The 14974-nt window shown below is 41.4% G+C and overlaps 2 protein-coding genes across 7 annotated transcripts in view; both read left to right on the plus strand.

Annotated features, from left to right (window-relative positions):
- Positions 1 to 12166, plus strand: part of zmym2 (zinc finger, MYM-type 2) — a 47687-nt gene extending 35521 nt beyond the window's left edge. For 4 of the 6 annotated variants that reach the window (XM_084084878.1, XM_084084876.1, XM_084084879.1 and 1 more), the window contains exons 22-25: positions 2715 to 2829; positions 4009 to 4251; positions 4519 to 4666; positions 5233 to 8091. In XM_084084878.1, coding sequence (XP_083941004.1) covers positions 2715 to 2829; positions 4009 to 4251; positions 4519 to 4666; positions 5233 to 5458 — 732 coding nt within the window. In that variant the 3' untranslated portion in view covers positions 5459 to 8091. Of the gene's footprint in view, positions 1 to 2714; positions 2830 to 4008; positions 4252 to 4518; positions 4667 to 5232; positions 8092 to 8613; positions 8674 to 10632; positions 10770 to 10850; positions 11020 to 12048 lie in introns of those variants that run through there. The other 2 variants (XR_014602762.1, XM_084084880.1) reach the window with 2 other exon arrangements.
- Positions 12167 to 13110: 944 nt separating this feature from the next.
- On the plus strand, positions 13111 to 14072 carry LOC311064213 (26S proteasome non-ATPase regulatory subunit 14-like; the record flags this gene model as incomplete). The annotated part of the gene is made up of 1 exon (XM_084084037.1): positions 13111 to 14072. Exon 1 carries the CDS (start codon positions 13140 to 13142, stop codon positions 14070 to 14072), a length of 933 nt encoding a protein of 310 aa, XP_083940163.1. The 5' UTR covers positions 13111 to 13139.
- Between the last annotated feature and the right edge of the window lie 902 nt (positions 14073 to 14974).

A 14974-nucleotide genomic window follows, 5' to 3' on the forward strand; every position in this document is an offset into this window, starting at 1 on the left:
CACACACACACACACACACACACACACACACACACACACACACACGGATGCACACACGCACGCACACACACACACACACAGACACACACACACACACACACACACACACACACACACACACACACACACACACACACACTATACTGGTTTGATTCTCCAAAGGAGAATGAGTGGGCCACTTATCTCTTCAGGGTTGTGAGGTCTTTAGTATAAAACAAATCATGTAAAAACAAGTTGCTTTTACTGACTGCTTTAATGATCTTTGAATATACATGTTGGATGAATAGGTTTTTATTGATGTGTCACTCCTCAATGCACACCTCATACAGAGTCAAATGCCTTAGATAGGATGACAAATAGTTAAATTATCACATTCTACTATAAATGCACGAAATCTCTGCATATGTGTGTGAGTGCGTGTGAGTGTAACTGTCCTTAACGTATCTCGAGAACCATCGGATCGACTTCAAACTCGCACATACGCACAATTTTTGTTTATGTGCATGCGTTCATGTGTACGGGTCTCAGCTTGTGTCAGATCTAAGAAGGGGGATCCAAGGAAAAAAGTTTGGGAACCAGTGCACAACAGTGACCTAAGACTTGCTGATATATATATATTTTTTTTGAGGCAGAGCTGTGTGTGAATGAGGAATCAAGTGGCCATCCTCTTCACGCTGGTTGGTTGGTTTCTCAAAATTTTCTAAAGCATACAGGCTTCTCATGTGCCCACTTTTCTGGTTACCCAGTACTAGTTTAGTCATATTGGCATACTACTAGCCTAGGTAACAACAAGTCAACAAGCATTAGGTTTTAAAAACAAAATCAACATGCTTATTTCACATACAGTACCATGTTGCTGGGGTCGCTTGGCAGTGCTCCCTGGCCTCTATGCTGCTTGCCTGCTTTTCACTTTATGTTGTTTAGGCTACATCATGGATTGTACCATGGCTAGCTGAAAAAAATCGCCAGGTTTGTGTTCATATTCTGTCACACTTTATAGCCACCCTTATTTTTTCCCCCACTCAGTTCTATACTTCTGACGTCTCAGTCTTTATTTTTTTTCTTTAGACTTGCAACTTATGTTCTGAGCCGGGTACTCGGGTAGTACTGTCGCATTGCCATGCTTGCAGGTTTGAGTGGAGGGGGGGGCCAACAGTCCTCTCTCTCTCTCTCTCGCTCTCTCTCTCGCTCTCGCTCTCTCTCTCTCTCTCTCTCTGGAGGTGCAAAGTTGATTTGAGGGCCACTGAATTAAATAAATAATATAAAACAAGATGCTACATTTTCAATAACGATATACTCTGTTACATGGTACACTGTATTATAATGATAAAATCCAATAATGCCCTATTTTATTTATCAAAAAGGAACTGATAGTCACGGAGCCCCTGAAGGGACATTATTAGGTAGATTTTGGGTAGGGGTAAGTTTACTTTGAAAAGCCGTTGGATTATATTTTGTGGGTTGGAAAATAACAGATTACGTTTTGTTTTTAAGGGCACAGGAAAAAAACTAAGTTGATGAATGATCTTTTTATGTGGGTGAGAAAAAAACTTTTTGGGTAGTAGAAATGTAAAAAAGTTACACGAGTTACAAACTTGTGGGAACGAGTTACGAACTTGTGGGAACATTTTTATAAAAATCAACATGGAAAAAAAATCACACCAACTTTTTTTCACTAACTTATTTGTTTTCATTTTTGCTACCTAAAAAAGTATTTTTTCACCCACAAAAAAACTTTTTCCCTGCACCCTTAAAAAAAACTGAATTAAAGAAAACATGTAATCCGTAATTGTCGGCTTTTCAAAATAAACCTACCCCAAAAAAAAATCGACCATTTAATGTCCCTTCAGGGGCTCCATAGGATAGTAGTATTGAAAGGCAGGAACAGAGAGTCCACAAACGTGTTTCTTGTAGGACCTATTTTACAGACGCGCAACTTCCTGTCTCGTTCTCAGACTCACATGCTAGGCAGCAAAGCAGCATGGTCTTCAGAGTGGTGCACATTGTCACTGCTAAGGTCGGCAGAAGCTTGAGTTAGTGGTAAAGAAATATCTTGAAATAATTATTTTTTTAAACTTTAAATTAATTATTAACATCTGTCAGTGCAACTTTTATGCAAGTTGATGTGTATTAAGGGTGAAAATACTACATGTTAAAGACCTGTTTCTGGAACCCGAAGCTCAACTTAAGGTACTAAGAAGGATTTGATTTGGTCATCTTAGTTTTTGTAGGGGGGTTATGCTTAAAAAACTTTAATTTGATTGCTGATGGTGTAATTTTGGATGTTTTTTAATATAGTATATAATGTTTAAAAAAAAAGATTCAATTCTGATATCTCGAGTTGTTGACCAGATCTGATCTATTTAAACAGGCTACATTTGAGCTGTATTTCATATTTGGCAACATGTCCAACATTGGATCATAAGAGAGATTGAGGTGATAAGAACAGGTTAATGGCAGCAGGACGTTATGAGTTGGCTGCCCAGCCAGGTTTGTCTGTATAAACACGTTGTGTCCCATGATTATAATTATTTGCTGTTCACATCCTGAACCAATCTGTTGAGTATTTAAATATGAGGACACTAGCAGTGGGTTAGTATTCACTGAATATGAACTACTGTAGCTCGCATGCTATGTCATTGTGACTCATATGTATGTGTGTGTGTGTGTGTGTGTGTGTGTGTGTGTGTGTGTGTGTCTGTCTGTGTGTCCAGCATCTTCGTGCCAAAGGCAGAAAGGATGACCTGTTCAGTGACCCATGCTACCAGCAGTTTGGAGAGGAGCTTAACAAGATCCTCAAAGACTGGAAGCCCACTGTTCTTCCTGATGGTAAATACAATATCCTGACATGAGACTAATATTGTTTGGGATTTTGTAATATCTTGATATGGCACAAGTGTTGTCTTTTCCTCTTTTAATCACTTAAGCCTTATTTTTTTTATACTACCAAAACCTTACCAAAATAGTTCCCATGTCGCTCATTTTGAATATTTTTGAATAATAAAAAAAAAAGGTTATACAATTATGACCACAACATATTCTCTCAATATCAAAGGTATTTGGTAAAAACATATATTTGTGTGGAGTGTTGTTTACAATCAGTGAAGAAGTGTCTGATGATTATACCTTTTTATTGCTGTTCACATTCTGACATTTTGTGATTGGAACGGTTCTTATATGAGGACACTGCATAGTAGACATCAACTATTCTCCATCATTACCAAGCATGTCATATGTTATGCAAAGTTGTTTAAAATGTATATTTAAAAGGTTCCAGAATTATGTCTGTATACATGATTAGGTGATGTGAGATATGTATTAAACACCTGTTTTTATTAACTAACAAAAATGGATATGAGAATTTAAAAGCCCCATTACTGTAGTATGAAGGTACATGTATGCTGTGTGTGTGACTATCCAGCTTTATGAAATTAAAAACAATATAATGAAGCCTATTGACTTCAGTTATAAATGAAAGTTTTAAAAAATCCATGGAGGTAATAAGTTGGCCTGGCAGCATGCACACGAAATCTGGCACTGATCGGTCCAGAGATTAGCTCTGGACAGACACACAGACAACCCTCTTATAGACTGCTAGACTAGAGTCATGCCATAAAAAAACAGGGCAATTGTTAAAGAGCAACTTGGCAAATGTTTTACCTGAATCCTATCATTCTGTGGTGAGGAATACATGTGAAAACTTAGACATAAAGCATCGCAGTGTGATCTGTGTGTCGAGAGCTCGCACTCTAAATTGTCACTATCTCTGTCAGCCTACGTAAAGTTTCCCCTTTTAACCACTTAAACCCTATGTACTTAAGTTGACCGAGGTCCCCCAATGGTCTATACTTAGTTCCCTCCTTATTTCTCTCTACCCCAAATACCTTTGCATGTTCAGCTATTATGACATGCCCAGAATATAGACGCTAGGGTTCATGTGGTTAAAGATAAAAACTTGTATTCCTGATGCTCCTTCCTGATGCTGTTCTTCTGTCCTCTGACTCCCAGGCTGCCTGTGGGGTCGTGTGGAGGAGGGGAGTCTGTGGAGCAGTGGTCACCTAGGAGAGGAGAGCCCTGCGGCGCTGCTCCGCTCTCTGGTCTACCTGAACACCAAGTACTTTGGCCTGCGCACGGCAGACCAGCACCTGCGCCTTTCCTTCGCCAATGTCTACGGTCCCGACACCATCCATCCCGTAACCAAGGAGACCAGCGTCTGCATCCGCGTGCCTTCCATCCCTCAGGAACACAGCTGTGAGTCTGGGAGGCAAACACACCTGCAAAATTAGATTGTGTCCATAGTGTGGAATGTCGTTTACAGTCAGTGAAGAAGTGTCTGATGATTATACCTTTTTTTATTGCTGTTCACATTCTGATATTTTGTGATTGGAACGGTTATTATTATGAGGACACTGCATAATAGACGTCAACTTCACAATTCTCAATTTCTCATTACTAAGCATGTCATATGTAATGCAAAGGTGCTAAAAATGCAATTCAGTATTTATTTTCACCCACCAGTGCAAACGAGCTCCAGAAAGAGGAAGCGTAAAGGAGAGGAGGAGGATGAACCGGACTACGAGCCAGACGAGGGTTCGGGAACCTCCACCACTCACTGTCCTGTCAAGAAGCACGAGTGCCGCCTTTACGAGCTCTACAGATCCAAGTGGTGAGTAGAGAAGGATGCAATTGATGGAGACCATTCCTCATGCTGCACTCTTGTTTCTCTCTAACCCGATTTATACGTAGTTGTGCACCATTGTCAATCCACAAGCGCACAACGCATTGTGCTAAGATGGGCTATTTTCATTGTGCGACATCTGCACCCAATCAAGTGTAACTCAAGCTTTTCTCATCTCTATGTTGTACTTACAGTTGTGACATTTTGTGTCACTGTTTGTGCACAATTGAATGCATTACTTTACGTCTGTACTAATCCCATATGCCAGTGGGACACCAAATGGTTACAGTTTCCTTGTCCTGTGATTATAACTCATTGCTGTTCACATCCTGAAATATGGTGTTGAGTATTTTAAATATGAGGACACCCAACATTCCCACAGATGGTGGTTGTGTGGCATTTTGGCTATTGATAAGGAGACATGTTTTGTGGCTTTCATAAATGAATGCCCATGTAGGGCTCCTCCCATCCCTTACTCTCTTCTCCCTCCCTTGTACTTTTCTCTTCACCTCCCTCTTGTCTCCCATATTTCCCCCCTCTCTCGCTCTCTCCAGCCCCAGCTCGTTGCGGGAGCGTGTGGATATGTTCTACATGCAGCCGGAGGTAACCTGCAGCTCCGACAGCCCGCTGTGGTTCACCTCCTCCCCACTCGAGCGCAGCACCCTGGAAAGCCTCCTCGCCAGGGTGCTCCTAGCTAGGGAGATCTACACGGAGAAACCCCATCAGGAGGAGGAGGAGTTGAAGGAGCAGGGGGGAGAGGGGGAAGGAGGTGGGGAGTAGCTAAACTGCTCTGACTGGTGGTGGGACATCAAGATGATGAGAAGGGGTTGGACGGGGAGCAACTGACGTTTTGCCTACCTGTCGTAGAGACGTCAGAGGAAGTGGAGGGTTAGGGGAGCTGTTGGGGTCGTCACTCTGGGATATATATATACACATAAACACCAAAGGAAGAAGTCAGGGAGATGTTAGAGGAGCTGTCAGGCAATGGAGGCTTGGCCCCCACTCTTTATGCTGTAGTTCATTCCAGTGGCTCCTGGGGAGGTGGCGAGATGCGACAGAGGGGTGGTGGCTTTCATTGGCCTACACCCGCCATCCATCACAGCTTTGAGCTTCTGCACACAGAACATGAGAACATCTTCAGGGAGAAGTGCAGCAAAGGTGAGCAAGAACATGATCACCTAAATCAGAATAAAGACCCAGGTATTCCCACTGCTCAGACCCCCCCGTCCCCCCCCAATCACGTCTTCATGTCGTCCATAATGTAACCAGGGTTGCATCCGTGTCTTGCCTATCCCCACGCAATCATTTTGACCCTGTCGGACCTGATCTCAGTTCAGCTGTCACGACGCGGTAGACACCAGCTTGGGAGTTGGTGTCGTCTTCTGGGGTCTGGTATACTGTAGAACAGGGTCGAGAGAGGATGGCCACGTTTTTGTTCCTCTCTCCCAGAGTCTGCAAACTCTCCTGTCAGATGGTTGAAGGGGTGAACTCTGTGATGCGGGACGGAAGAGGAACTCGACTTGCCGACATGCTGCGTTTGTTTGTAGTACATTAGGGGAGAACTTCCATTCATGCGATGTAGCATTACATACATACTAAACCCAGATTGGGCTGCTATCAAGTGTAAATATCAATTAAAATAAAAAACGAGGGTTACTGAAGGTGCAGAGCAGAGAGTAAAGACGTGTATGTGCGGGGGGGGGGGGGGGGGGGGGGGGGGGATAAAGAAACCCCCCCCTGCTGAAACTTTTCAGCTTGAAATCCATCTTCAACAAAGTCTTTTAAAAGCATAGTGTTTTTATTTATTGCAGTTTGATTTCTCTCAGATTTAACTGTATTCTGCTTTTTGTTTTCATTTATCACTGGGTTGAGATTTTCGCGTGTGCCATTTTTTTTTCTTCCTTTCGTGTCTGTTGTTAAAGTACATCGAAACCTGCTGCCACCCAGTTCGTCCTTTCAGCTTGTCTCACCGTCTCTCTGTTCTTCGTTTCATAAAGGCTGTTTGCTACCGAGGATCGCCAAGCGTAGTCAGACGATGCCAGGAGGATACAGGTACATGCTAAGCATGGAGAGGCGTTCATATTCCTCCACTTTAAGAGACTACATTTTCTTTTCTTTTTTTATAAACCCGCTTGGATCTCCCTTATGTTTCTCAGTTACTATTTAGTCTCCTTTTAAAGCTTAAGTGTTGACTTAGTTTAAAACAAATCACTTTGTTTATGAGTGGTTATTCTTGTCCTGTTATTTTGAGTCACGGTGTTTGACATGGAAAGCAACAAGCTTGTATTGTAACAAAGGATGGATCTATACTTTATATAGGATGGTTTGTGTCCCAGAACTGAACTTCCGTTATTAGTTATGCTATAGACTTTAAGTAACTTCTTTTGAAAGTGTTTTTACTTTTTATTTATGTGATGGAATTATGAAAACCCTTCCTTTTTTTTACTTAGCTCATGTGAGTTTTATGAGTTTTATTTTGTATTTTGTTTTCTATTTGTTTCAATAACTTGAATTAAGTGTATTAAGATTTCTTGTTTAACTCTTCCCTCCCTTACCCTTTAAAGACTGAGAAGACTCTGCCACAAAGCTTCAACTGTGCCCCAATTTTACACATTTACATTATTACTTTTCCTACAAATGCAGTCATTTTCACAGTGTGCGCAAAATATTAAGAACGCCTTTGTAATTCCCTTCTCTTTTCTATACAGCCCATGTCGGTTTGTCTCAAGCTTGAATAATCCTAAAACCTGGTCACTTATTTCATGGAAAGTGCACATGTACAGTACACTCTGTGGTTTATTCAAAAGTTTCCTGTCTGACATTACATGCAATTAACCACTTGAACCCTAGCATCCTTATTCTGGGGGGAACATTCACCAAAAATAGCAGATCTACAAGCTCACAACGCGACTCGTTCTGAGCTTTTAGATGAGCGATTTCTGGTGACGAGAGGGGGGAAAATGAGCGCACAAAGTACAGCTGCAATGCATGTCCAGTTTACCAAGTATAGAGGGTTTAAGTGGTTATGTGAGGACCTCGAATTGAAGGCATCTGCTCCCCAAACTTGACATTAACATAGTTACCCCATTAAATGTTATCTTTAATCTTTTAGTGATATTACAGAACACCTACCTGATTTAAAATTGCTGGTTGATCTTCCCCTCTAGGGGAGAGATTAGTAGATAATCCTTTTCTTTTGTAACCCCCCCCCCCCTTCCCCTGCAATATGAGGCAGTGGTCAAGGCCTGCTAGTGGTTTGGACAAGCAGTTGTTGCTGTGGCTGGCTATCAACGCCTAATGTGAATGTGCCTATCTGTATATACTGAAGAGTGTGATTGTGACTTGAGTACTGATGCAAATGTGTGGGCTGACCTGCCGCAACGATTACATAAATAAATGATTTCGTTTTCTTACCAGACTCCATCCTTTTTCTTGTGATGTGTTTGCTGTAGTCCGGTGGAACGGTAGTTCTGTCATGTGATGTTTGGAGTAGTTGCAGATGGGTAGGTACAACAGTCATGCCACAAAGGGTAGCAACAAATGGCAAATGTTGGGATTTCCTGCCAAACAGTTAGTTTCTAACATTCTAATCTGTGTGGGGTATAAAAATTACAGTATACTAGAAGTTGGAAAAATATTAAGTGTTTCATTGTCCTTCCAACATAGCAGGGGTTGTTAATGTATCAACTGGACAAATTATTCTGAAACATTCCCTGATGTCCATAGTGTAGAATGTCGTTTACAATCAGTGAAGAAGTGTCTGATGATTATACCTTTTTTATTGCTGTTCACATTCTGATATTTTGTGATTGGAACGGTTCTTATGAGGACACTGCATAATAGTCATCACAATTCTCAATTTCTCATTACTAAGCATGTCATATGTAATGCAAAGGTGCTAAAAATGCAATTCAGTATTTATATTCACCCACCAGTGCAAACGAACTCCAGAAAGAGGAAGCGTAAAGGAGAGGAGGAGGATGAACCGGACTACGGTAAATATTAAGTGTTTCATTGTCCTTCCATCATAGCAGGGGTTGTTAATGTATCAACTGGACAAATTATTCTGAAACATTCCCTGCTGAACCATTTATTGAACCACTATTTGTCGTACAATGGCGTTGTATGGAAAAGATAGCCCATCTGGAAGCTCACAGTATGTAGCAATGCGACGTGCTGTAAGCTTGTAGATGTTATGAACATTATGTTCACCAAAATGGCCGCCTACAGGGAGATAAAAGAGTGGGAAGAACATATTAGAAAGACTAGAAAGAAGGATATTAGAAATATAATGGAAATGCACTCAAAGCAAAATTGTGATTCTAATTGCGGATGAACACATTTTGGTTTACAGGGAGTCCAACCTGGGAGTTGTGGTTACAAAGTGCTCCCTACCATTAACCTCTTAAAACCTATTATACTGAGCTGCCAGGAGCCCCCCAGGAGCGTAACCAGTCCAGGCCCCCTCCGTTTCCCCTTCTACACTAAATGTCACTAAATAGCCAATCTACAAGAAACAAGATTGTGAGGTTCTGTCATAATGTCAGAATAGGGACACTAGGGTGGTTAGATTGCATGGTTGATGTATTACTGGGTTGAGCCACGAGGGGGCCTCACTCACAGTAACTTATAAATAATCATCTTTATTACATTCTTAATCAACATGAACCATCAGCGTGCCTCAATTATCAGCTTTATAGTTATTATATATTAGAACGCTTTGTGACCTTGTAGATCGGCTATTTTCAGCAAATCCCAGAATGGGGACGCTAGGGTTAATGTTCTACTCTACTATGTAAGTAAATTATGATGTAAATATAATAATTTGTATTTTGTCCAATTTGTATGGTTGAGTATGTAAATACAACTCAGTGGTTCTCAACCTGTGGGTCCCCACATGATTTTGGGGGGGTCATCAGATGACAGTGAAGCGACAATTTAAGGACCTTTAAGATCTTTTTAATACCTGAAGAAAAAGGGAAGAAAAAAGACTATACTGCATCAATAGTAATCAACAAACTATACTATATAAACAAATCCAGGTTTGACAAAGTCTGGTCCGTACAGCCTGGTTTATTCCGTTCCATGAACGCCAAGCCAGGCTGAAAAGGAGCAATATGTCTTGAGTCTGTGCTCAGGAATGTGTCAAAAACAAAAAAATCTCCATGAATTCAAGGCTTCATGGAGTGTGTAATTGGTAGAAAATAAGTTTTTTTTTTGGTGAACTATTCTTTTAAGTGTCTTGTTCAGGGACATTTTAACACATTGGTGCGGCCTGGGATCAAACCTGGGATTTTTGGCTTGCCAGGCAGGCTCTCTAACCATTCAGTTATGGCCACATCACGAGCTGAGATTGTAAGGCAGTTCTACTCTGTAACAGTAAAGGGGTTTTAGGGGAAACCAGCAAAATGAGGAATAATATAATAAAAGACTGTCTTGCTAATAAAGCGTCATGTCTATCATTTTTTACAATGTATTTGATATTACCTTTATATTATTTAATAAATTATGCATTTCATCCTCTATTGTCCAGCAACACAATAGATGGTCAAAACTGTTACTTTTCAGCATAAACATTCTAAAATAGCAAAAACAGCAGATCGCCAAAAAAAAAACATTTTGCTGGGGAGCCCCTGGAACCCCCCCAAGGACCCCTGGGGTCATTAAATCATTTCTACTTTGGTACTTGGTATTTTTCTTTGAAAAAAAACAAGACTCGCGCAACATAATTTGGCAATACACACCATCTCCGGTTTACTTCCCGTATCTGCATAGTCTCATGCGTGAAGTGGGCGGACGCCAACCTGCTTCCGGTCTCCTAAAAAGGCGTCCGGAGATTGGCGCGAGTCTTGGTTTTTGCCACCAAAAAAAAAGCCTGGTTCAGGTACAGAGAAACACAGCAACTACTATTATCTGTTAAAACTGTTATTGGGTGTCATGCTTGGTGCCTTTAGATTTTTGGCTGATGGCTGCTGGGACTGATTCTGTGACCTACGAACTACGAATGAGACACGTGACCACACAAGACCACGGACATGCAGCCAGTGACCGGTGACCACAGGGCCCGCTGAGAAAGTATGCTGTGCATATGGTACGTTCAAAGTGACTATCTCTTGTCCTTGATATATATGATATATGATATGATGATATATATGATTGATATATATTATAGGTATAGTGGAGAAGGACAGGAAAAAAGGGGAGACATGCAGTAAAGATCGTCGGGAACGGGACTCGAGGCCTCCCATCTTCTTTTTAAGCAGCTCAGCCAACACCAGACATTTCTGAGACTTGTATCCCAACAACCTGAATGTGAGTTTTTAATTTTGATGCTTTTTTATTCAATGGTGTCCTCTTTGTAGCTGAAGACTATCTTTTCCACTGTACATTTGTAATAGTTATCCTCTCGTCTCTGGGTAACACACACACACACACACACACACACACACACACACACACACACACTATTTAACTTTGGTTCAAAGCATCCCAGCCCAAACAGTAACGTAACTACGTAATTGACGTTCTGGAATTGTCCCAAATTTCCCAGTGGCCAGCACGTCCCTGACTATAGTGTGAACAAAGTGACAATGACATATCACATGAGTCATTGTGAAACAATTATGATTCATGGTCACACTCTATTTCAGTAATATAATTAAATTGATTATATCTTATTGTATTTATTTCATTTTATTTGAATACAGGGTCATTAAAATGAGTCCATATACAAACACATGTGTTGAATTAACTGTGGAAAAACTTGAAGAACAAGGCACTGGATTAAGTAAACTTGGCTGTTAGCCTGGTCCCTACCAGGCTAACTTCACAGCTAAATTTCCATGGTAACTAAAGTAGGATTGCGTAAATTTTCTTTTGTGAAATCGAGTCATGGATAAACTTATCCAGGGTGCTCTGGCTAAACTAATCTGGCAAGATAATTCAGCTTTCATGAAACAGATTCATTGCTAATCCTGGCTAAATTAAACCAGGATAGGTGTTAAATCCAGGTTTAACCCCTAATTCTGCTTTCGTGAAATAGGCCCCTGGTCAAATATCGGCCAAATTATCAAATATAGGAACAAGAAGCAAGAGGCTCACAACTTTTTTTTTATCAATGTATCTGTGGAAACCGAATCAAACCAAATGTAATGCCTCAACTCCTACAATTCCAAGTGCTTGTTTGGATGGGAGGTCCCCAGTTCAAATATGATTATTTTGGGGGGCCACGGCCTGAGGTTGAGAACCACTGCAATAACTTATACAATTGGGGTGGTTGTATTTGGTCTCCCTGCTCTTCTATTTAGACATTTAGATCCTGTGTCTGGACACAACCTTTGACACAATCCTGTTTCTGGTTTGACTTTCAGCACTTGCGCAGGAGACCCCGGTTCAAATCCACGAGGAAAGTTATAGTACAACTTTGAAGGAAAAGGCTTTAAAAAATTACCATGAATTCAAGCCTTCATGAGGTGTGTAATTGACAGAAAATACGTTTTTTTTTTTTTAGGGTGAACTACACCTTTAAGCCACTCTGTTGCAAAGGTAAGCTGTTTAGGATGCATTGGAGGCGGTACAATTTATTGTGAGCAAATATATTTTAGCTTTCTATAATAAGCAAATTCTGCATATACTACGGTATGTTGTATGTCAATTAGCGAAAATAGCCGATCTACAATCTCATGTGTTGCAGCAGTTGCAGATCTGCTATTTTCGTGACTGTAAAGCAGTGGTTCTCAAGGTGAGGTCCAGGCACCCTCCGAGTTCCTTGAGGGGGTTCCAAATGGACCCTTACAGGTCTAATTCCTAGCCTGGCATGGCCAGACTAATATCATTTTGTTTTTGCACTGGCAGATTCGTCTGGTTTCCAGGCTATGTAATTCCCAGTTATAAGGGTCCTTGAAATTTCAAAATGTCAAGTCAAATGTACTTTGTACTCCTTTATTTTGACAGTAACTAGTTCCTTCGCAGATTTAGATTATTAATAATTAATCAAATTATTATCCAGAAATGTTCAAACTTTTGAAAATGGTTGATCTACAAGCTCACAACGCGGCGTGTTATGACCTTATAGACTGGCTATTTTGTTTTTATACCCGAAGTATAAAATGTGGCTTAAGTTGTTAATATCTATAGTCCAATAACATGCAGTGCATGATTCTAAAATGGATACTACTTTGCTACTTTGCAACTAAGTATTTTTTATGTGTTATTGTTATTTTTACTTATTTTTACTCCAAAATCTTAGTACTTCTTCCACCACTGGGTGCCTGTGCAAATCGGCCTGGATAAACATGCATGGCAATGGTTTGTGTTGTGTGTGTGACGTCAGACCAAAGCTCTGGTCAGCATATATAACAAATTGTAGCTTAACTACAATTGTCTATGGTCTAGAAAGACAGAGGTGTCGAAAAGGATCGCATTAACGGAAACAGAGATTTATAGAGTTATATATTTCTAAATGGATCGCCTATTGAGACTGGGAGGTGGGATGCCAGGGCTTGGTCAGGGCCCTCCTACAGACTCCCCTGCCGTGGATACAGCAGAACAGGTGTACATCTCATCGTTGGCTCTGCTCAAGATGCTGAAACACGGGCGCGCTGGTGTCCCAATGGAGGTCATGGGTTTAATGCTGGGGGAATTTGTTGATGACTACTACGTGCGAGTGATCGACGTATTTGCCATGCCCCAGTCAGGAACCGGTGTCAGTGTTGAGGCAGTGGACCCTGTATTCCAGCAGAAGATGTTGGATATGCTGAAGCAGACCGGCAGGCCAGAGATGGTGGTGGGCTGGTACCACAGTCACCCGGGCTTTGGCTGTTGGCTGTCTGGGGTGGACATCAACACACAGCAGAGCTTTGAGGCCCTGACAGAACGAGCCGTGGCTGTGGTGGTTGATCCCATTCAGAGTGTCAAAGGAAAGGTTGTGATTGACGCCTTCCGACTGATCAGCCCCAACATGTTGGTGTTGGGCCATGAACCAAGACAAACCACTTCAAACCTGGGTCATCTGAACAAGCCCTCTATCCAAGCTCTGATCCATGGGCTAAACAGACTCTACTATTCCATCACCATTAATTATAGGAAAAATGAGCTGGAGCAAAAGATGCTCTTGAACTTGCATAAGAAGAGCTGGATGGAAGGCCTAACCCTGCAGAACTACACTGACCACTGCAAGCTCAATGAGACCACGGTCAAGGAGATGCTGGAACTGACTAAAAACTACAACAAGGCCGTTGAGGAAGAGGACAAAATGACTCCAGAGCAGCTGGCCATCAAAAATGTTGGCAAACAGGATCCTAAAAGGCACTTAGAGGAGCACGTAGATGTTCTGATGACCTCCAACATTGTTCAGTGCCTAGGTGCCATGTTGGATACAGTAGTCTTCCAGTGAAGGCCTTCTATTTATTAACTGTTACATAGTGGTTTTGGTCACTTCAGAGGGCCCATTTATGTTATCAGTGGATCTTTTGGGATGAGCCCAGTTATGTAATTATCACTTATTTTTTCCTCCCTTTCCTCAAAACCTTGCTGCACTCTAGCTCTGCCATACTTTCACCTGTTCAAACTTAAAATGTTTAATCTTTGGGATAATAGCCAGGACTTGTTAAATGGTTTTGAAATACTTTTTGAAATATTAAACCGTATTAAACCGCGTTGAGAGTATGTTTTCACTTTGTCCGTCCGTGTGTGTGTGTCCGTCCACTAATTGTCCGTCCGTGTGTGTCCGTCCAGCTCCATACATGGGCACATGGTCTGTGAACACCTAACATTGGCCAAGCTTCACGTGACATCACAATATGTAATATAAATAGGTAAGACAGAATTAATCATGAACAGTTTTACCACCTCGCCTGGCGGAGACCTGTGGAGCACATTTTCTATTTTAGATTATGAAGTCGTTGTTGTTTGATGCCACATGTCCACCGCAACAGCAGCGCACCATCTTCAAGAATCATTGATTGACAGATTCGGGAATGGATGACAATTTGTTTTTACATGGAACATCCTGTGCCATGTCAAGAGGTCGAGCCCACACTGTTTCTCCAGGAACGTCCAGATTGCAATAGTCTGTTAACTCTGTTTATATGTCGCTGGACACGGCCAAATATGGAGATAAATTACAGTGACATCATACGCTGACCTCCAAGTACTACATAATGGGGTTTCCACCCGACATGGCTACCATGTGGATCTCAGACTTCATGTGGCCAGTCATCTATGATGTATGTAGGCTACTCCTTATGAGGGCAAGGTTTTGACCGCCATGCATTCACCTCCATTGTAAAATGTAAG

This window comes from Gymnoscopelus microlampas (assembly GCF_963454915.1).
Source record: "Gymnoscopelus microlampas genome assembly, chromosome: 17".
Taxonomy (NCBI): domain Eukaryota; kingdom Metazoa; phylum Chordata; class Actinopteri; order Myctophiformes; family Myctophidae; genus Gymnoscopelus; species Gymnoscopelus microlampas.